At 35.5% G+C, this 23,242-nt stretch overlaps 1 protein-coding gene across 1 annotated transcript in view; it reads left to right on the forward strand.

Moving 5' to 3' along the window:
- ODF2L (outer dense fiber of sperm tails 2 like) overlaps window positions 1-23,242 on the forward strand; it is a 294,695-nt gene that overhangs the window by 259,346 nt on the left and 12,107 nt on the right. Inside the window, exons 9-17 of the mRNA XM_057310504.1 lie at window positions 6,054-6,223; window positions 8,514-8,646; window positions 9,304-9,432; window positions 10,857-10,916; window positions 11,042-11,113; window positions 11,634-11,750; window positions 15,091-15,276; window positions 17,741-17,850; window positions 19,218-19,353. Of these exons, the coding sequence (XP_057166487.1) occupies window positions 6,054-6,223; window positions 8,514-8,646; window positions 9,304-9,432; window positions 10,857-10,916; window positions 11,042-11,113; window positions 11,634-11,750; window positions 15,091-15,276; window positions 17,741-17,850; window positions 19,218-19,353 (1,113 nt within the window). The remainder of the gene's footprint in view (window positions 1-6,053; window positions 6,224-8,513; window positions 8,647-9,303; window positions 9,433-10,856; window positions 10,917-11,041; window positions 11,114-11,633; window positions 11,751-15,090; window positions 15,277-17,740; window positions 17,851-19,217; window positions 19,354-23,242) is intronic.

Raw genomic sequence — 23,242 nt, forward strand, 5'->3', positions numbered from 1 at the left:
AATGGAAAATGTTCTTTAGTAAAACCAATAATGAGGTATGCCATGTCATGGCTAAATTGCTCAGCTGATAATTGCTCTATTTAAGAATTTCACATGGTGCACAATTCTTAACACGAATATTAAGTTGAGGTGGATAGTATTTTATTTTCCAAATAAAATCTTGCCTTGCTTGTTCAGGAGTGTATAAATCATACTAGCTGGCTGTAGTACAGATGCAAAGAATTTGAAATCTGAAAGGCGCCTTGGAGATCACCATCCAGCTCCCTAATTTAACAGAGGGAAGGAGGCCTAGGGAAGATCTCAGCCAAACAGCAATACCATATATTTAAAACAAGGTTCCTTTAGTAGCGGTTGCTTGGGCTTTTTCAAATGCCCCCTTTAAAAAGCAAAAGCAGGGCACTTCCAGGCCAACTGTCAGAACATTCGAAATCTATCGGTCTTATTTCCCTTTCTAGGTAGAGCTCAGTTAAGATTTTTGGTAACCACGCACAAGTGAGGCCTTTTCCGTAAAACAAAAGGTTTGAACGGCGGGCGGGAAAAGTTTACCCAGACCAGCAACTGAAAGACAAAGCGCCTCTCCCCGGCCCCGCCCTCTCACTCCCGCCAATAGCAACAGACGCGGGTCCTTGGTTTCCCTAGCCCGGCCAATTGGCTGCGTCGGCTGCAACCCGACGGAAGGGGCGGGGCGGCCGTTGCCAGAGAAGCCGCTTGATGGTTACTAGCTCCCCTTTTGTCCTGCTTGCACCTGGGCGGGCACTCTTCCATCGCTAGCAGTTCTAGGAATTCGCCTGCTTGCCACCTCGCGCCCCTTGGCTTCCTTTATAGCTTTCACCTGCGGCACTGCCCCCTGCGTCCCGCTCTGACCTAGCCGACCCAGGGCTGGAGAGCACAGGTACGCTGGCCGTGGTTTCCACTAACGTTCGCTGAGCGTCATTTTGCGGCCCCTTTGGACCTCTTCCACAGCGGAGCGGCGGCGGGCTGACGTCACGGCGGTGTGCTGACGCAGCGGTCGGGGCGTAGGCACGCCCTTGGGAGAGGGGGAAGCTGGAGCTCGGACAGTTTCCTTGCGGTTATCGCGGAAGCAGTTAGGGGTTGTGGTGGTCGGGGCTGCGGTGGGTCCCGGAAGTGAAACGCCTTCACGTCCACCCAGAGCTAGACCTCATCCCCTTTCTACCCATACCTGCCACTTCCCCCAGAGTTGACTGCCCGGCATGTGAAAAAGGCGGCGAGGCTTGTACTCCTAGGGAGGGTGTGGTCCCCAGGACCCTAGGGTAGATCTTAGTTGATGGGCTGGTCCACAACGAAGTCCTTATCCGGCGGCCCGGGCATGGCGGCGTCTCCTTCTGAAACAGTTTTCTTTTGCTCATTTCGCTGGCTTTTAAGGGAACACCATATACTATACCCGGGCGTGGTAGGCCCTGGGGCTCCTTTAGTGGAGAATACTGTGGGAAGCCTCGGAAATTAAGTCCTCCAGGTTCCTTCTAGGTTTCCAGACTCCATAGGAAACTCTTCAAGTGTGTGGCCTTGGACCGGTCACTTCACTTTCCTGGCTTCAGTTTCCTTATCTGAAAAGTGAGGACATTAATAGTCACTTTGGAGTGGTTGTAATAAAAGAGATTAAGTAAACCAATGTCAGATTTTGAGTATAGGTAGTAAGGGGCACTTGTTGATTGAGAAAACCATAGCCACACTGGGGCTGGTATTTAGGATGTCTATTTCGGAGACAAAGTTTCCCTGTCACCTCACCCATAGTAAGGTTTCAGGTGTTTTTGAATTAATGAGCTTCTTAGATTAGTTTTAAACACCACTTCGTTAAAGGAACAAATCACAGAAAACCTGTTTTTAAGATTAGTTTGCTTCCCTTTTGCTTAGAGTAAGAATGTCATGGTCATATTCCTAATTTTTTAACAGCTAGGTATCCATTTTCTGCTTCTCTTTCTTCTACTTTCATGTTTGATGTGTATAAATAATACGGTTTTTGTATCCAAAAAACCCAAAGGTATGAGAAAGTGGCGTTGTTTATATTGTATAAATTAATGAGACCCAAGGAGCTGAGTATAGCAATGAGGTTGACATTTACCCACTGAGCTCATTTCTTTTGGAAATCCGTTGTTTTCCCTTGGACTGTGGTTTAGTAGTACTCGACTTATGACTACTTTGAAGATGATTTGTAATGATTCTGGTAAGAACAGATCTTGAAAGAATTGTTTTGAAAAGTTGGTTTTATACACATAAGTCAGGCCTGCAAGTAATTTAAGGAATGGTGATTGATTCAGTATGATTTTTTTTTTTTAAGATGAAAAAATTTAAAGAGAAGACCTGGTGGGAAAGCAGCCCCAACAATGAGCCAAAGGGACCCTAAATTAAAAAAAAAAAAAAAAAAAAAATCAAACAAACAAAAAACCCCACCTGTAAGTGCTACTTCATTCTGTTCAAACCTCCCCACAGCTTTGGCTGGCAATGGTTTTTCTCATTATGTAGAAGAGGCAACTAAGGCCGGCTGTGGCTAAGCGTTGCCCACGTCAAGGGGCCCTAAGGATTAAGAACTGGTGAGTCTGGCCCAGAGGTTCATTTTGATGTGCTGCCTCTGGGTCATCAAGGAAAGGTTAAATTAAGTTCAGGCTACCTGTACTCTGTTTGAGAAAGAAGAAAGAATACTTTCAGGAGATTTTCTTCAAGCTCATAAGTTAATTTTGGTACTTAAAGGGATAAGCTTTTATTTTCTGTAACAGGTATGTGGAGCAATCCATTCAGGTGGTCATGGGTAAATGAGGTGTTATATTTGGTCACTTTCTGTACTGATCTCTTGCTATTCTAATTCCTTCATTTTTTTTCAAGTTTTTTATCACGTGGAAACACCTCTTGATTTCTTCTTGATTTTTTTTCTAGGTAAAGAACGCTAGAATTTCATCTCTCTGGCACCCTAATAACTGGTTTCACTGCTTCTACTCTTCTCCCCTCCATATGCCTGATCCATTCTCCAAAATATCACTGAATTTATCCTTTAAAGATGAACTTTTGATCTGTTATTATCCTGCTTATAATGATTTAATGGTCTGTCTTAACCTTTAGGAAAAAATTCAAGCTTTTGAGCTTGGCCTACAGTGACCACTTCATTGTGTCCAGTCTCATCCTTTGCCATTTGCCCTTGCAAATCATGGCCCTTCATGATTCTTTCCTCTTGCTTGTACTTGACCCTCTACCTAGAATGCCTTTTTCTCTGCCTTTTTGTCACACATTTGTTCTGCAGGACTCTACAGTTCTTTAGTAAACTTTGACTAGTGTGAAGAATAGTGAGAGAGACGAGCGGCATTCCTGTATCTACTTTGTGTTCTTTGCTGAGTATTTCAGTGAGTTTTTCAGGAGAAGCTGTGTGCTTTTGTTTGAAGCCAATGGGAGCTTGTTTTCTAAGAATTAATGTTTGGCAAAACAAATTGAAATCTGTGAGATACTTATGCTTTTCTCTTCAGAGAGATTAGTTTTAAATACATATTTGTCTGCAGCTGGTCTGTTTACATAGAGCAAGCTAGATGCTAAGGAAGGACATGAACTGGGATCTTTCTTTTCTCTGACCATGGCCAGCATTACAGTCCCTGAACAGCCATCCCTCAAATGCTTGTTGGCCAAAATGGAACATACTTTAGTGAGTGTAGCTGGGTCAGCGTAAACCGTGACCACGCCTGGAAAAAACTTTTAAGTACATGCCTTTTAGACAGGGGACTGGTAAAGTCATCTCTGTATAGGAAATTTAATTCTTTAAACATTGAAATATATTTAAATTGCTAATCTTTAGGGGTTTGGTTATTAAATATGTATGCAGAATGTGTGTCGTTGTTTCACCACCAAGTTGTACAGAAGAATATTTGTCAATTGGCAGTATATTCCATGTAATTGAAAACATTTTCTTGTGAAACATCTGCTTTTCCGTAGAAGAATACATTTGGTTCACTAAAAAGATAGAAAATTTTGTAAAGGTAAGACTTTTTATGCTAAAGAAAATTGTTGTTTAGCACACATACGTTTTTCATTGTAGTATTGTCACAACACAGAAACAGTGGAGTGCCTGGGAACCTCTGAACAGTTTTTTATCCTGGAAAATATTTCTAGATTGTAAGAATATAATTGTTGATAATTTCTATGGATATATCTGAGACTTGTCTTATATAACTCTCTATGTTTTGAGGAATCAGTAATGAAGATAACATTTTTGAATGTTGGACTAAGAGTCATTCTAAGATCTCTGTTTTTACAATGTGTTAATTTTATTTGTTTACCCTGTAAGATAAGGCACAGTTACTTTTTACAGGTGATGAAGCAGAAAAATGTAGTATTTCATCCTGTGATAAAGCTTTTAGAAAAATTGTATAAATAACTGCCAACAACCCACAGAGCCAAGTAAGAACTCATTTAAAATACTGGTATCAAACTGAATCTTATGAAATATGCCTACCAGTTGAAGATCCCTAATCCTCTTACATTTATTTTTTGAACTTTGATTCAAAATATCGGAAACATTTTTCTTTTAATGATTCCACCAAAAGATGAATCAATGAAGTGAATAAGTAAAAAGCAACTGCCTTTATTCATCACATTAACTGCTCTAAGCCTTGAGTCCTCTCCTTCAATTAATGGCTTAGCTTTTACAAGGCTTGTAGGTCCTAAGGATTCAAATGTAAATAAGGTATTCTTTCTTGAGATTCCAGTGTGCAAAGCAACACATTTTAAACAAGTGAATAAATGAAAGGTAAATTCCAGTTCTTCTGTGAGTGGGGTGGCTTTTGGAACCAAACAGATCAGTAGATGGTGGTACTGTTGATTGCAGTGGTTTATCCATATCATATTCTTCTTCACTCTTAGGTTTGGTTTTTCATTTGATTTTTTGTATCCGTCTCTTTTTAATTCTTTCAGACTTCGGGTAGCTCAAAATATCGTTATGTCCTATTAACAGATGTTTCATATTTGCAGCATTCAAGTAGATCATCTTAGATATCTGTAGGTTAGTTAGCAGTTGCATTTGTACGTGAGTTGCTGGTATTTCAAAATATGATCATGCTTTTCATTGGTCTATATCCTAAATATTTGTTTCTGTAATGTATAGAACCTTCAGACAAAAATAAATGCATTTTTACAGACCCTTTCAAAGTGTCATTTAGAAATACAGGTAATTTTCACCCTATAAATTTCTTCACATATACTTAAAAGTATTGAAAATTCTTGAACAAATGTGTTGTATAATACAGGTTTGTAAAAATAAATTACAAAGAGGTAACATATCTCTGAAAAAGTGCAGAAGATCTTAAGTATAACATTTGATTTTGTATAAATATAAAATGAAGTCAGGGAGCCATGTTACCATATGTTAGAGTTGTGAAAACACACCCTTAATGATTGCTAAAGTACTAATTAATTATTTAAAATGGAACAGTTCTGAAGAAATTCATGAGTATTCCTGTTTAAAAAATGACATCTCTGAGTTTGGGTGAAAGCAGTTGTTTAGTAAAACTTAGAAGTATTATCATGTCTATTCGTTATCACCAAAGAATATCCTAGATTGAGCTGGGAAATAGGAATAAATTAATTTAATTTTGTAAGGTCCACTTTCAAAAGAATAACTTAATCTTCTTGTAGCTATCGTTGCCAAATACGTTGAGAGATATATGAAATTTCTATTCTAGGCATACATAACATACATTTCCTATTGGGTAGATATAGTGAAATTGACGACGAGAGTTAACCAAGTTTTTTTTTTTATTTTCTAGTTTGACTGGATTAAGATATTATAATACTTCAAGAAATAGATTAATAAAAATTTCTACATTCTGTGGTTATGTAGAAAATAATAGGCCTTTTGGAAACCGTGGAATTGGTAATTGTTGAATGGTTGTGCAATGCAATTTTGATACTTTTTGAATTAGTATCACAATGAGTAGCAGTTATAATTTCTACTTTGTAAAATATTATTTTTTACATGTTTAGGATTTTTATTTTATAGGGTAATGACAGAAAAAAGAACCTATTGAAATGATAAGTTTAATAACTAAAATATTTCCTAGCTTTCAGTGTATGAGGAAAAGTTGTGGAAGCCACCTATAAATCCATTTATCAAATTCATGGAGAAGCCTGCAGTTGATGAAAGTCATTCAGAAGAAACATGTTCTCATTTTTCAAGTACACCAGAGGATGAACGTTTACCACAGGCTGCCAGTGAAAGTCATCTCAGCTGGTATTCTCAATAATAGCAGGGGATATCTGATTTTCTGATTTCAGCATTTCATGTTTTGTCCATACTGTGAATTGTTTGAATCAAATACAGCATTCTTTCAAGAGTATCTTCTTCAGATCTAGCAGTTCATATATTTATTTAACCATGATTACAAATCAGTACTCATTTAGCAGAACTGGGCAATTTTTTTTTGAATCTTAAAGCAAATAAAAATGAAAGCCTTATCTATTGAGAATTATTAAAGTATTAAGCCTGATAGCTAAGGTAAATGAAAATAGAAATACTATGGAATATTGGAAATGTAGTTGATGACTACTAATTCACTGTCATTTGGAATATTGCTATATAACAAATACCTGTCATATTTTGCTCTCTCTTTTAGAATAGGGAATACATGGGGTGCCTGAGTGGTTCAGTCGGTTTAGTATTCAATTCTTGATTTCAGTCAGGTCATGATCTCAGGTTTGTGGGATTGAGCCCCGTGTTGGGCTCCACGCTCAGTGGGGAGTCTGCTTGAGATCTTCTCTCCCCCTTTCCCCCTCTGCCTAAATAAATAAATAAAATCTTTAAAAAAATAGGGAATACACTTGCTATTTATATGACTCATTGCTCACCAAAATGACAGTCAATACACTTGCTATTTATATGACTCATTGCTCACCAAGGTGACAGTCTTTTTTTTTTTTTTTTAAGATTTTATTTATTTGAGAGAGAGAGAGAGAGAACACAAGCAGAGGGAGCAGCAGGCTCCCCACGGAGCAGGGAGCCTGATGCAGGGCTTGATCCCAGGACCCGGGGACCATGACCTAAGCTGAAGGCAGACGCTTAACCAACTGAGCCACTGACGCATCCCCCAAAATGACAGTCTTAAAACACTGTTATTGTCACCATTGATAGTATAGTCCAGCTTCTATTTAGCTTGTAAATGACAGTGATATTTGGTAATATATAACCATTCTTGACTTTCTTCTGCCCATGGTTTTTAATAATGGACAACTGTCATTTTTAGCCACATCTTATACCCATCACGTTAAGCCAGCAGTAATTAGGAACATAGTCTGCTTTCTGACATAGCCTCTAAGATCCCATCAGTTGTTGATGAGCCATTATATTACGTTTTGTAAAGAAAGAAAAAAATCTGCCTGTTGAAGAAAGATACAATGCTTTCTTATGATTTATTTTATTTATAAATATTGAAAAAGCTCCTTCAAACTTAATTATACATAGATTTTTGACTTCAAATAACTCTATGCTTATATAAAAATAAAATGTGAGTGAAATAAAGTAGGGTATTCTTAAAATTTTTTTAGACTCAAAATCCAACTCTTCTGAGTCACTTTTTGACTCAGTTGTCCTTGCTCTTGAGAGTATTGGTGATGGGCATTGCTAAGGAGCATCTTTAACTGAAAGAAAACTTATTTTGGTTCTGGGCTCTTACAATATCCAGTAAGCCTATATTGGGAGTCTTGCTTCTGGAATGTTGCTAAACATTCCTACTTCACCAGCTCCTTCAATCCCTCTATGACCCTCCATTCCTAGGGGTTAAAATGTGCTACACCCCATCTCTGGGGTATTCTTGAAAGCATTGGACCCCTTTAAGTTCTGGGCTTGTGCAGGAAAGAGCTCAGGACTGCTTCCTAACTAACAAAGATTACAAGAAGCATCCTGATTTCAGGATGTAAAAATGTGACCAGAGAGCTCTTACAGTGATACACAGTTTAGGTAATCAAGAAGGCAAATAGTAATAGTTTTGTTTTGAATGATGATAATGTATTATAAAACCAGGTGTGAAGGATTTTTGAGATCTGGAGAGCTTTGGTTTTTTTGTGTTCCATTTGTCTAGCTTATTTGTTCTTCTGGAAGAATTTCTTTTGTGAAGAACAGGAAATTTCAAGAAAGCATTTGGGAATAAGATCTAGAAAGAAATCTTTTGGGTTTGGAGCAGGAAGAAGAAAGGGAAGTAAAGACATAAACACATTCACACAAATCATTTTACAAACCTGAAAAGAGATGTTGAACAGTGACAAGTAGCACAGTGAAGCATTGCTGTTGGTGGTTTTGGTGTTTTACAAATCTAAACGTTTTAAAAACTGTTTTTCTGTATAAAGTATAGAAAATAGGGGAGTATAGGAAAAATTTCATACATTTTCAGTGACAATTTACTGTTATATTTTGGAGAGCAATTGGTGGACCTATAATATTTAGTTATGCTGTGCTATATTTGCATAAAAAGTGTAACTAGTTTATGTGACAGGTTTAACTTAAATTTTATTTGTGCATATCTGATTAGTCTAAAGCAGGACATCCTAAATGAAAAGACTGACCTGGAAGCAACATTTAAGGAAGCTGAGTCGGCATCCTGTTCTGTAGAATTATTTTTGCCGTTATTTAAGGATACCGTTGACGAGATTAGTTTTGAAAATGTGAGTACCTGACTTATGAACATCTGATAAAATGGACAGCATAATACTCAGAATGCACTAACTACGGTCTTATATCTTAATGTAGTTATGCTCACATACTAGTACTTGATATAAAAAATTGCAGGTTTATCAGTCTCCTGTGTCATTAGCTGCAATTCTTTTCTTCAGAGATAATCTCAGGCATGCACTTGATAAGAGGCTAAGCTCAAAGTATATACCTTGGTGCTTGACTTACCTGAAGTTGAGCTAGAGAGTCAACTTTTTAAAGAGTGAATTTAAACTAAAATATTCTAAGAGATGAAATATATCTATTTTCCATAGTGTTGTATGGAACAGAAACCTGTGTTACTAAAGTTTGAGTTAGAGACAAAAAATAGATTGTATTCTATTAGTTTCATTAAAATAAATGCCTGAAATACTTCAGGGTTTAAGCCCTTATTTTGATTTCATTATTTTAAGGTACAATGTACTTTAATGTACTATTAATAAACTTGGCAAAATTTACTCTTACTGTATGCAAAAATGATTTTGTTACTGGAATAAAGTATTCTTTGATAATAGCAATGCTGTATTTTAAAATGTCTTAATGCTGTATCTTTTAAAAAAATTTTTAATGCTGTATCTTAAAATGCATATGTGATTCTTACATTTTGTCAGGCTAATCTTTTTGCATCCAATTTGAAGAAGATTTCTAAACAGAAGGAAATATTAACAAAAGAATTAGACACTTTTAAGCATGTAAAACAAGCTTTGGAACATCTCCTGAGAAAGACAGAATACCAACAAGTAAGGACCCCGAAGCACTAATTTAATAGATATATTTCTCACTTGAAGGATTTGCTATTTCTGAAACTGTAGAAATTGAATTATTGGTATATTCGAAATGGAAATAATTCTTGAATTTTTGTTTGGAATGGCAGTCATTAAACTAACCCTTACTCTCAGTGTTTCACAGAGTTCTACATGAAAGCAGCATGTTTTTGCAGAAAATACAATCTCAAAATTTTTCATTATCTGTTGTATTTCATTTCAGCTGATTACAATAAAATTTTCTTATATTTTAAGCTCCTTTGAACCATTGTATTCATACATTTATCTTTGGGGGCTCACAGTTTGTTGAGAGATAACTCACATACCATACAATTCACCCATTTGAAGTGTACAATTCAGTGATTTTTAGTGTATTTGCAGAACTGTGCAGCAATCACCACAGTCAATGTTAGAGCGTTTGCACCACAAAAAGAAACCCCAGGTCCTTTAGAAGTTGCCTACCTCCCAACCCCACCCACCTCTCTTTACCCTATTATCTACTTTCTGTTTTTATGAATGTGCTGATTCTGGACATTTCATCTAAATAGATCCATATAAAATGTAGTTCTTCATAACCGCCTTTCATTTAATATAGCGCCTTCAAGGTTCATCCATGTTGTAGCACACGTGAGTGCTTTATTCCTCTTTATTGCTGAATAGTATTTTGTTGTATGGCTATTCCATTTTTATTTGTCTATTCCTCAGTTGATGGATATTTAGGGTGCTTCACTTTTTGGCTGTTAGGCATAAAGCTGCTGTGAATATTTATTTACAAGTTGTTTATACCCAAGAGAAATGAAAATATATGTATGCCAAGCAATTGCACTGTGTCCATCTGGAGTCCAAGAGTGGGCTTCATGCAGTCCATGAGGCCTCTGAAATTGTGTGCAGCTTTGCATTAGATGTACATGGCATCAGTGCTTTTGGGTGAAAGGAATTCGTAGCTTTTCACATTCTCAAGCAGGAGTATGACCCTCAAAGTGAATAAACATTTTTCTGTGTTCTCATTTAAAATGTCTACCTAGAATTCTTTTACTAATGTGCTGTGATTCTTTTAAAAAACTCTTACTTGCTAGAATGAAGGTTGTTTATATTTTTTACCTATTTATAAGCAGCACGGTGAGCTTCTTTTGTATACAAGATTTTTGTGGTTTTTTTGTCATTGGCTTGTACTGGGGGTGTTATTTAGAAATTAGTACATAATTTCATAAGCTGTGGACAAAAGATGATTTGGAACACTTAGGCAAAAATCCATCTGATGACTTTTTTAAAAATCTGAACTGTTCATAATAGTTACCCATATTAATTTCTCAAGGAATAATTTCTTATTCCTCTTTCTACTTTTTATATGTAGAGAAGTATGTTTGTCAATTGTGATTTATAACATCTTTTTTTCATAGGTAGGGGACAGTTTATCCAGCATGTTAGAGAAGATAACTGATAATGAAAGTGAAAATACCGTAAGTCTTTTTACACTTTGTGTCTACTCTGAGATTTTTTATTTATATGCTGCTTGGTTTTATAAAATTAGCCAACATTATCCAAATTGTGATATTTCTAACTCTTACATTATTATTTGCTGAAGAATCTTAAGAAGAAGGTACTTGAAAAGGAGACCTATATTCAAGAGCTTTCTTGTTTGTTTCAGAATGAAAAGGTAGGCAAATTTTGAACTTAATTCATCATATTTTCTTGATATTGACTCTCTCTTTTCCTTCTTTCTATCCTCGTCCCCATATCCTCAGAAATAGACACAGAAGTGTTTTTACGTTATTTAGATATTTTACAAGTTTTTTTTTGAAGCTTCTTTTTAAAAGATTTTTATGGTATTTAAGTCAGGGTAGTTGGCATAAATCACTATAAGGAACTACGAATAAATTTATAATTCAATTTTAGTATAAATTAAGAAATTTTAGTGTTTGTAGGAGCATTTTAGGTATAATTTACTTAGGATAGGTAGGACTTTTTAAAAGGAGATTATCAGGAGTGATTAAATAAAAGGGGGAAGGAGAAAATAGCCCTAGAGTTTTATATACAGTTTACAGTGGGGCTCACGGTTAATGTACAGTGGTGTCTCGCCTTTTATCAACTTTAAATCATGTCTAAATATGGATAAGGTTAAACATTGTGCAGAATTATATCAAATGACGCGTCTCTTTTTGTTTTCTCTGTTACAGGCAAATGCTTTGAAAGCAAACCGTTTTTCACAATCAGTGAAAGTAGTACATGAACGATTACAGCTCCAAATTCATAAAAAGGAAGCAGAAAATGATAAATTAAAAGAATACATAAAGGTTCTAAATATTCAGTCATTTTTATAGTTTAAGTGATAAAATTAATGAACAACTATAAAGTCCTTCCTTAGTTGTGGAATTTGGTGGTTTTGGAAGAATTCAATTTAAGCGTTGCCATGGGTAATGCATATCTGAGGCAAATCTTAAGATGTCTGGCCCATCTAAAGGTTTGGTTCTAAATCCCAAGATAGAAATGCTCTCTCTCTCTAATACGAATCTAGGAAGGGTTTATAGAGCTTGAATTACTTTAAAAATCTTTCCCGTTATATAGTTAATTTCTGTTACTGTGGAAAATTTGTAAAATACAAAGGAAAAAAATTAAAATAATTTAAAAGCACTGAAACCATTATTAATATTTTGGGATATAGTATTCCTGTCTGTTTTCTACATCTACACATAAATACATACATTTAGTAGGCAGTCAGTAAATGTTTATTATTTTTGTGTTTGTCACTAATGGTAACAACTTTAAAATCAGTTACTTAGCTTTTTGATGTTTAGAAAACCAAGTAACATTCTTGTTGTGCAGTTTTTTTAGCAGTGTCATTAAGGGGAATATTTTGGTTTAATCTCAGTGGTTTTAATATTCTTCTGGAAGCCTCACAGTCTCTTTGAAATAAGAACTTGAAGTCACTATGACATGTCACAAGCTAACTGGATCTATTGTCATTATTTTTGCCAAAGGAAAAGAAACAGTGTTCTCACTTGGAGAAGAGAAGTGTACAATGATAACCCCCATTGAGTGTGAGGAAATCGGTGTTAAATTTCTGCTTGCTTTTGCTCTCCTTAACCATTCATGGCAGATGTTTGCAACCTGTGGCATATTTCAAGCCTGCTCTTGGGGTGTTTTGTTTTGTTTTTGTTTTGGTTTGTTTTCCTTCAAGGATGAAAACCTTTAGCCCAGTACGGGGACATTAAGCAGGCTTATGCAGGATATAAATTTTGTCCTTTCCCCTCCTGCATGTGCTTTTAAGCGCTTTCCCCCATGGATTCCCTGTGTGGTTTGCATGGGTGTCTTAGGGCATTACAGATGAACTAAAGTTGATACTGCGTTACCCTGTCATGGTAAATACAATAGAATACATGTGATTTAACACCTCAGGTAATCATCTATCACAATTTATCTTACACAAGTTTTAATTATGGCCTCAAATAGCAGTTGGGGAAATTTTTGAAAAAATTTTCTTCAGTTTAAAAATGAAATATTAAGTAATTTTTTTAAAGTTAATTTTAACAATTTTCATATGATAATTTAGAGAATATAAGACTAAAATCTTAAGATTTTACCATGACATTCTCCTAATACTTTGAGGTTAAATTACTTTACAAAAACCCTACTGTTTAGAAATAATTACAACAAGTTGCATTAGGTTACTGATTTTTCTACCTTCCTTCTAACACACAATTTTGGAATTTAAGGCAGTAAGTAATTAGGGGGATCAGAATTTAGTTCTGGGATTTAGGTTTCACAAGGTTCTTTTTGGAGTACAAAGATAATGAACTCAGTTCGGCAACATAAATCTCATTTAATATTTTAGTTTTGACTCTGTTGAGTCAATTTGTTATAATAGGTCTTTACAAAAATTTAAATTACATTTTAGTTCTCTGAAAAGTATCCCAAAGATATTTTAACCCATTTTTCATCCTAGATCTTTATAATATAGCAATTAGGAATAGAATATTTTCACAATTTAGAAGACATGGAATAATTTTCTTTTAATATGCAGCAGGTAGAGCTCCTTGGAAATAGGGAAAGGCAAATAGTTGACTTTAAATGTGTGTCCATTCATTTGGCAAAAGACTGCGAAGAGTCATTTCTTTTGAAACCATAAAAATAATTTGATGGCTTAGTATATTCCCTAATAGTGCACAAATGTGGGATAGGATTAATCTAGTGAGAAAGTCCTGACTGGAATCTTGTTCCTAAAAATTTACTTCACCTTGGTGTTTAAAATGGTTTATTGACGTGTAGCAGTTATTCATGGTGTGCTGATGACACCATGTGGTTTCCTAGAGGAATGGCAGCTGTATTTCCTGTGGAGTCTGTTCTCTTAATTAAGACGACTTGTACTGCTCTTTTACTTTTTTTCCCCTAACTACTTATTAAAGCGTTTCAGGGGATTTTTTAGTTCAAGTAAATTTCTAAACACTGTTTAACAGTATTTTGCTGCTTGTCTTAATCTGCTGAGTTCACTTTTCAAAGAGGGCTAGTCTTTAAATCATATTTAATATGTACTTCTTAATCTAAATTTTAGTGGAAGTTAAGAAGCATAGTTTTTATTGATCGTGGAGTTAAATAGAAAACCCAGTCTTTTACTGTGACTCCTTTGACTTTTTTTTTTTCATTAAAATGATTGTCTAAGAAATGTTAAACTAACACCTAAATTCTGTAATAAGTTTTTTCAGTATTCTACAACTTTCAAAAAAATGTAAAAGCATTACAATCTTAGGTCTCTAAATTCTTAGATATTTAGTAGTCAAATACTTTAAATACAAAGTCTTAAAGTAATATGAAATAAAAGCATGAGAGTTACCACCCTAAATCCTAGCCATTATCCACCCGGCCTATTCTTCTGTCTCTAGTTATGTAACAGTCATGCTAATTAACACCATCAAATTCAATGGATAGAAACATGCCCCTCGAACATCTTTTCACCCTTACTGTTATAGATCTGATAGTTTTTCATCTGTCTAAGCCTCTCAGTCTTGAAGTAGTAACTTCCATAAAGTTACTATTCATTGGGTAAAGCAGTAGTTTTATTGCCCTTGATGTAACTCTTTTAAGTGTCAAGGCATGCCCCTTAATTCCAGTAAATTAAAATTTATGAAATAAGTCTATCTCATCTACATCTTTTGTGATCTATAGATTTTGATCATATGTCCTTTAAGCCTTTATCACTGCAACTGAAGAGTCCTAACATATGTAGGGAGCTACTGATTCCTTTGAGTTTTGTGTATTTTGTTTGAATTGCCTCCAGCTCAATTACAATTTTTTGATTTTCAGTAACTAGTACCACGTATAATATTCTAGATGTGAAATTTTAACAAGTTCTAGGTAATTACAAAAGTTAAAAAAAAAGTTTGTATCGTAATCACCAATATTAGTATCTTTAATAAGAGTGGGATTAGTTTTATGTAGGCTTATATATTTTAAATTTGCATTCTATAATGTTACAAATAAACATTAGTGAAACCACCTTTCTTTACTGTTTTGCTTTTTATTAATCCTATGATTAATCTTTCTGATAAAATCTGTGGAAGATTATTTACATATTTTTACAATGTTGACATAAACATTGGAGTTCTGAAAAAATTTAAGTATTACTAATATTTTTTTTAGAGCTTGGAAACCAAGATAACTGAATGGAACTTACAATTGAGAAAGAATAAACACGAAGCGGTAGCAATGGAAGAATCAAGTAAGCAAAAAACTATAGCTCTAAAAAAGGCATCTAAAATTTACAGACAAAGGCTTAAACACTTTACTGGAGACATGGAAAACCTTACCTCCCAAATTAGAGATCAGGTAAGTATACACATTCTTTCTTAACTGTTCTATGTAGTTAATGCCATAATGCTTACTATAATAATCTTCTCTCAATGCTACTGATACTAGGAAAACTTTACTCTGACTCTTTTGCTTTAGTCTTTATTTTGAAAGATTACAGAAAATGTCACATTTGCATATTGAATTATATCAGTATTTCCTTGGGAACTTTATTAAAGGATATATTAAAAGTGTCCCAAAGCATCTTTGGCAAGCTAAGGGTAGCACTTCATACATACTCCCCCTTGGAAATGGACAGTGTATATTAACATATTAAAGGCCCTGAGTAGGCAAAGGAAAACAGCATAATGAAGAGTTTTGAACTCAGAATTTCTCACCACTTATTTAACCACAGAACTCTTGTTTTACCCACAAAACAACTCTTGGAACTGGTTCTAAGGAACACCAGTTTGGGAAATGCTGATTTATGTTATTAGACCATATGACTGTATTCAGTAATTCACTTCATTTGAACTCCATAATGCACTTAAAGCCATTCGCTGACGTAAACACACCATGTGAAAGTTATCTTTGGGTGTAGTACAAAGTTGAAACTGGACTTAGTGCTTTGTTGTTTTTGATGAATTATTGTATTTATTCAATTAGCAATTAATAAAATATTCTTTTTAATGTCTCATGGGTATTCCACCTCTTAAGAACTGATGTTAAGGCTTATAGAATGAGTAGAGGCTTTTAGAAATGAAAATGGACTTGCATAAACTCCTGTGTAAACAAAACAACTTAATATTTTATAAGCTTGAGTGTTAACACTTAGATGAATGACGTTCAGAAGAATTTAACTAGACAAAAAGAATTGAGGACTAAGTTCAAAATCTAGAAGGTCATTAGACCGGGTTGAATGCCTGAAAATATTCTTGAGTGGTGAAAGCTAATCAAGTCATTAACATTCTCAGGATTTTCCTGTTTAAATAGTATCGTGTCACGCATACACCAGATCATGGTATAGGAAGGCTTTTCTGCTTGTTCATCTTGTGACTTTGGGTGAGGTACTTAACCTCTCTAAGGTTCTGTTTCCTCATCATAAAATAGGAGATAATAGTATTCCTATCTCATGATTGTAGAGAGTAATAAATGAGAAAATATGTCAAAGCATGGTGCCTGGCCATCCTACATTTTTGCCATGTTGGCCTCCTTTCTATTCCTCTAATCCGTAGAGTTTTATTGTTTGCTCTTATCTCTGGCTGTAATGTTCTTCTTGGGTTCACAATAGCTGGTTCTTTTTTGATCATTCAGGTATCTTTTTAATTAACATCTCTCCAGAGGGGCCTTCCTTGACCACTCCTTTTGAAGTAGTCCCACACAGTCATATCATACCTTGAATTCTCTTCATAGCATTTATTTTATAGATAAAATTTCTAAATATCTTTACATTATAGTATATTGCCTTACACTTCATATATATATATATATATCAACTTATATATTTCATTGTGCAAATTAAAATTCATTTACATAAAATATGAAAATATGAAAACAGAATACTAGGCTTTATTCAACGTATCAACAATATTACTGTAAAAAAAGTGTAAACCAAAAAAGTCTTGCATATAGTAGATGCTCAATAAATGCTTGTTCTGTGACTGGAAGAATGATGAAAGGAAAGAAAGAAGCCCCCAATAATACTAACTGCTATCATTATTACTTCTGGGTCTTCTGATTAGTAGTAATGGGTATTGTCTTCCCAGTGAGTTTGTCGTCCTGTAGAATGTAGACAGGGAGACACATGACTATAGCTCAGTAGGTGGGTTTGTAAAGAGTAGGTTCAGTTGATAGTTATTTATTGAGCGTCTTCTGTATGCCAGGCACTGTTCAAGGCCCTACCTAGCAATGAACAAAACAGACAAAAATCTCTACCTCAGGGAGCTCACATTCAAAGTGGATAAGCCACTACTACTTCATCTCTTTGTTTACAGTAACAGTGTTTGAAAGTCAATGGGAGTGACCTCTGCAGAACAGCTTGACGTCATTATAGCAACAATAAATAAGGCTGCATTATTAAATGCTATGGAATTATGGAATTGTGGGATAGCTTCTATATATATCAGTAGAGGGCTTCTTCTCTGATGCTTACGTGGTTGTTAGCATCTTCTATATATAGAATGCAAAGGGAAAAGTTCAAGAAATAGGAAGGAAATTATCTTCATTATTTATGAAACATTGAAAATAGTTATGTCAACATCCTTAAAATATGGTGTCGGAACTGCCACTATGAGCATATAAAACAATACTAATATAAAGATATTGTCAACATTTACTTTAAAAGTTTCCTAAATTCAGAGTTGTACACTAAAATTTTCCATATCAAAAATTCCATCCTTTATAGGATGAGTGTTTCGTTGTTTATGTTGTATTTGTGTTTAGAGCCCCGCACAAAACCAAAGTGTTATTCAATTACAAGATGAGTACTTGATGTATTTTTTAGGAAGCCAAGCTGTCTGAAACAATTTCAGCTTCCAATGCCTGGAAAAGTCATTATGAGAAAATTGTAATAGAAAAAACTGAATTGGAGGTTCAGATTGAAACAATGCAAAAGTAAGAAAAAAAAATTAAAATCTTTTTACAGTTTAATAAGAAGTGTTTTCAGTTCCTTCCTCTTTAAGCAGTTTGCATGGTTCTTCTGGGTTACATGTGGTGAAGGTTGTCCATATGATTTGATATTTTTGCTATTATAATTTTAAAAACTTTTCTTATTCTATTCTAAAGATACGATAAAATTATTACCCACTAAAAAGTGCATTGGTGTTCACATTTTAAACTTTGTAGGTTAGTATTTGGAATTGGTAATGTGTCATCTATTATTTGCAGTTAAATGTTAACACTACTTTGTCTTAAAATGGAAGTGATAGTTCTCTGCCAAACAAGAAGGTGTAAGTAAGGATATATAACAGAGCTTACAGTAAAAGCACAAATGCTTTCAAAATCCTAAAAATTATTGTTCTTTAAGTGACTTATTTGCATAACAGAAAATCAAGAGTAAAAATGCTTATCTTTTATGCTTTGAAATTTATTACTGATAAACTAACAGTAATGAACCCTGCACATTTGTTTTTAAATGCTTTATTTTCTGTATGTTCTCTTCAGTTTTATCATTGTACACTAGCATGTATAATTTGCTTCTAAACGTGGGTTATTGCCTCACGTGATCCTTTTATTAAACTTTGGCCCTGAGATCGTATCTATGTATGTGCATGTGCGTGAATGAGAGACAGACAGCCATTGAGTAGTTCAGACATTTTACTGAATAGCAAAGAGAATGTTGTGTAATTTTTCATTGGCATCATCAGTGGGTAATTATTGCTAATCAGGGTTATGTAGGTAGTAGCCTGGAAGGTAACTGCTTCCTGTTCATCTTGTTCTGTGACTTGTACTAACTTTAAAACTGTGTAACCTACATAATTTCAGAAACACACTTAAAAAGCATTATTGGAGGGCGCCTGGGTGGCTCAGCCGTTAAGTGTTGGCCTTTGGCTCAGGTCATGATTCCAGGGTCCTGGGATCAAGCCCCGCATCGGACTCCTTGCTCGGCAGGAAGCCTGCTTCTCCCTCTTACACTCCCCTTGCTTGTGTTCCCTCTTTTGCTGTCTCTTTCTGTCACATAAATAAATAAAATCTTTAAAAAAAAAAAAAAAAGCATTATTGGAATGACAATTTCTATGACTTTTTTTTTTTTTAAAGATTTTATTTATTTATGTGACAGAGAGACAGCCTGCGAGAGCGGGAACACAGCAGGGGAGTGGGAGAGGAAGAAGCAGGCTCCCAGTGGAGGAGCCCGATGTGGGACTCGATCCCGGAACGCCAGGATCACGCCCTGAGCCGAAGGCAGACGCTTTAACGACTGCACTACCCAGGCGCCCCCAATTTCTATGACTTTTATAAAATATGTCATTTATCTCATAAAGGCAAGTTACGAATCTTTTGGAAGACCTGAAGAAAGTGGAAGACCTTGGAAAAAATTCATGTGAAGAAATTCTTAGAAAACTTCACTCAATTGAATATGAAAATGAAACTCTGAATCTTGAGAATACAAAATTAAAGGTAATGTGTGTTCTGGGGCGCTGGCTGGCTCAGTTGCTGGAGCATGCAACTCTTGATCTCAGGGTTGTGAGTTTGAGCTCTACATTGGGTGTAGAGAGTACTTAAAAATAAAATCTTTTTTAAACAAAAGGTAATGTGTATTCGTGTGTGTATGTGTATATATTGTCTAATGACAACTTAGAAGAAGTAGCTGGAATGGTAGCATGATTAGGATAGTTATCGTGTCATTTTGTCCTTTAGAGGACATTAGAGGATATTAGAGGATCATTATAACATGCAACTTCTAAAGCTAAATATATATCCATATTTATATATCTATATACACATATAGACACATACATTTGTATATAGATTTTTAAGTGTTTAGAGTTATACACAGATATATGTTAAAGTTGTTTTCAGCAATATTAAATAAGATTTATGAGGTTGGGTAACTGTCTCGACTTCTAAAAAATTTATTTGTTCTTCAATTTTTGCTGTTGAATCATCCAAAATTACATTAACTTTAATGCATAAGATTTTTTTCTAGGTGTCATGGTTACAATGGGATATAACCTCAGGCCTGGTCTGTTTGAAACCAGAAAGTATGTTCCTGGCTGCTTCATAACCAGAAAGAATTTTCCAACTTAATGAAATCCAAGGGGTGATTGGTTTGTATGTGTACCAGAGAAAAAAATGAGGAAGAAGTTTTTATACTTTCTGAGAAAAAAAATTGAGTTCTCAATTAGAGGTACAAGTAACCAGATGAGACTTGATTAAAGATGACCGCATCCGGGCACCTGGGTGGTTCAGTAGGTTAGGTGTCTGCCTTCAGCTCAGGTCATGATCCTGGAGTCCTGGGATCAAGCCTTGCATCGGGCTCCCTGCTCAGCAGGGAGTCTGCTTCTCCCTCTCACTCTCCCTCTGTGCTCTCCCTCTCCCTTTTTCTCAAAAAAATAAATAAAAAAAAAAAAAAGATGACGACATCATTTTCAGTTCTTTAATACTATTTTTGGAGGATAGTAAATAGAACACAGAAAAGAATCTATGTAAAAAGGCCAGAGTTGGCAGTTCAAAGCAGACAGCATCAAAGAACCAACTCTCTTTATCTCTCTCCTCTGCCATTCCTAGGTTATGACCCTCATGATCCAAAATGATTGCTGGAGCTCCAGCCATTGTAGCCAAATTTCAAGCAGGAGGATTGCAAGGGGAAAAAGATGAGTTATGTCCCCCCCCCCCTTTTTTTCATCTCTTCTTAGGGAGACTTCCTGTAAGTTCCATACCACTCTACTCTTCTACTTTCTTCAGGCACATGGCCTCAGCTAGGTGCAAGGGAGACAGGGGAATGTAGTCTTCTAGTTATCCTGGCTCTAGCCAAATATGAATACTCATTATTTCCTGCAATTTCATCATGTTTTCCTGTATCTCTTCCTATAGTTTTACTATATTTATAGTTTGGAATCATTTTTCCTAGTTCCTAAGACCTACCTTAGTTCAGCTCAAGTGTTACTTGCCCCCAAAGTCTTTTCAATTAGGATGAGTCTCTCCTTATAAACCCCCATCTTTGTATGCCCAGAATGCCCAGGGAAGGTGTGACATACACTTAGCTCTCCATGAATATTTGTTGAATGAATGCTTAAAATATTTATCTTGGAAGAGGAAGCAATTTTATTTATTATGTTTATTTTCTTAATTTCCTTGATAAGCTTCAGAGAGAAAGGATTAGAATAATATGTCATCGATTATAAATCTAATTTTTAATCAAATTGTAAGTGGAATTAATTTTAAATTACATAGGTTTAAGAATCATTGGGTTAAAGTTTACATATTATATTCTGTTAATAATTCAGAAACATGTATTTTTAATGCATTCTTTGGATTTTTGTTTAAGGAAAAAACTTGGATGTGTTTGGCATATGTTTCTGCAATGTAAAATTGCCTAGATGTTGTATTTTGTTACTTTTAATGACTTTAGAATAATTTTAGATTTTAACATTGCAAATGAAAAAATAATCTAGCTGATATTGCTTCTAAGACCCAGTGACCTCTTCTCTTGAAATTGCAAGTTTATTTAGATGGTTATAAGTTCTATTTGTTCATTGTAAAGAGTTGAAAAAACAGAAAATCGTAAAGGGAAAAATTTAAAAATCACTTGTAGTCTCACAACTCAAAGAAACCAAAGTTACTATTTTAGCATATAGTTTTGGGGATTTTGGACTAGTTCCAGTTTTTTTGCTACTATAAATAAAAATGTGGGTAGTTTCTTTGAGTCTTTTTGCCTATCTGTTTTCTTAGGGTAAAATTCTAGGATTGTAATTATATGGTCAAAAGGGAGGCTCATGTTAAGTGTTGATATTATATATTTCCGATTACCCACATATGGGTCCCTATATTTTTTCCAGTACTGGACAATTTTAAAAAACAAATCTCTCCAAATTTGATAGGTGATCTCATCCATTGGGGCTTTAAGTACCATCTATATCCTGTGGGCTCTCAAGTTTATATCTGTAGCCTAGATCTTGCCCCTGAATTCCAGACATATCTTCTACTGCCTACTTGAAATCTCCACTTGGATGTTTAATAGGTTTCTCAAAGTTAGCATGTTTAAAATAGAGCTCCTGTATTTTAATACAATCCTACAGTTGTCCACATCTCAGTTAACGGCAGTCGTCTGTCCTTTCACCTGGTGTCATCCTTGACTCCTTTCTCTCCCACCTGCTTCCAGTCTGTCAGCAGATCTAGTTCACACAGATGTATGATTTGACCACCTCTCCCCAGCACTGCTGCTGCTGTCCTGTTTTAAGCCGCCACCATCTCTCATAGTTACAGTGACCTCCTGACCCCCTTTGCGTCTGCCCTTGCTGCTGCAGTCAGCTTTCTGTGTGGCAGTAGCATAGTTCCCATAAAAATTTAAGTCAGACCATGTCACTGCTCCACCCAAAACCCTCCAGCGATATCTGGTTAATAAACACCTACAAAGCATTATTCCATCTGGCTTTCCAGTACTTGTCTGACCTCATCTCCTTCCATTCTCCCCTTTGTTTTCTCCCTTCCTGCCACATTGGCCTTGCTGTTTTCCCCCTAACTGACCAGGGCTTGTCCCCCAGTTGCCTTTCTCTGCAGGAATTCTCTTCCCTCAAAGAGCCACACTTCCTTTCAGTGTTTGCTCAAAAGTCCCTTTTCTTAGAAGGCCACCCTGGCCCATCCCCAACATGTCATTCCTATCCTGCTTTTGTGTATGATGTTTTACTTCACATTCTTTTTTTGTTCATCTATCCCCTTTTTGTCTGTCTAGATGTGGAGTACATAAGCCCCACGAAGGAAGGGATTGTTTGGTTCTTTTGTTCATTAAGAGAAGAATATCCAGGGTCTAGAGCATTTTTCAGTAACTAAGAAACATATTTTTTCATGTATTTATCGATTATGTACATTTCTGCCTTTATGAATTACCTATTCGTTATCCTTTATGTCTTTTTTCTAATTAATATGTAAGAACCCTGTATTAAGGCTATTAATCTTTTGTCATAATTTATTACTCTTCTTTTAGATTTGTTTGTCTCTTAAATTTTTGAGGGGGCAATGAAATTTGGAGAGATCTGTTTACACATGTGTATGGATACATTTTTTTTCCTTTTATGGCTTCTGTTAAGAATTTAACAGAATTCTGGGGCGCCTGGGTGGTGCAGTCATTAAGCGTCTGCCTTCGGCTCAGGGCGTGATCCCGGAGTTCCGGGATCGAGCCCCACATCAGGCTTCTCCGCTGGGAGCCTGCTTCTTCCTCTCCCACTCCCCCTGCTTGTGTTCCCTCTCTCGCTGGCTGTCTCTGTCAAATAAATAAATAAAATCTTTTAAAAAAAAAATTTAACAGAATTCTGTGCATCTTATAAGTAGAAGCGCTGACTGCCTGCAA

This window comes from Ursus arctos, unplaced genomic scaffold (genome assembly GCF_023065955.2).
Source record: "Ursus arctos isolate Adak ecotype North America unplaced genomic scaffold, UrsArc2.0 scaffold_12, whole genome shotgun sequence".
NCBI lineage: Eukaryota > Metazoa > Chordata > Mammalia > Carnivora > Ursidae > Ursus > Ursus arctos.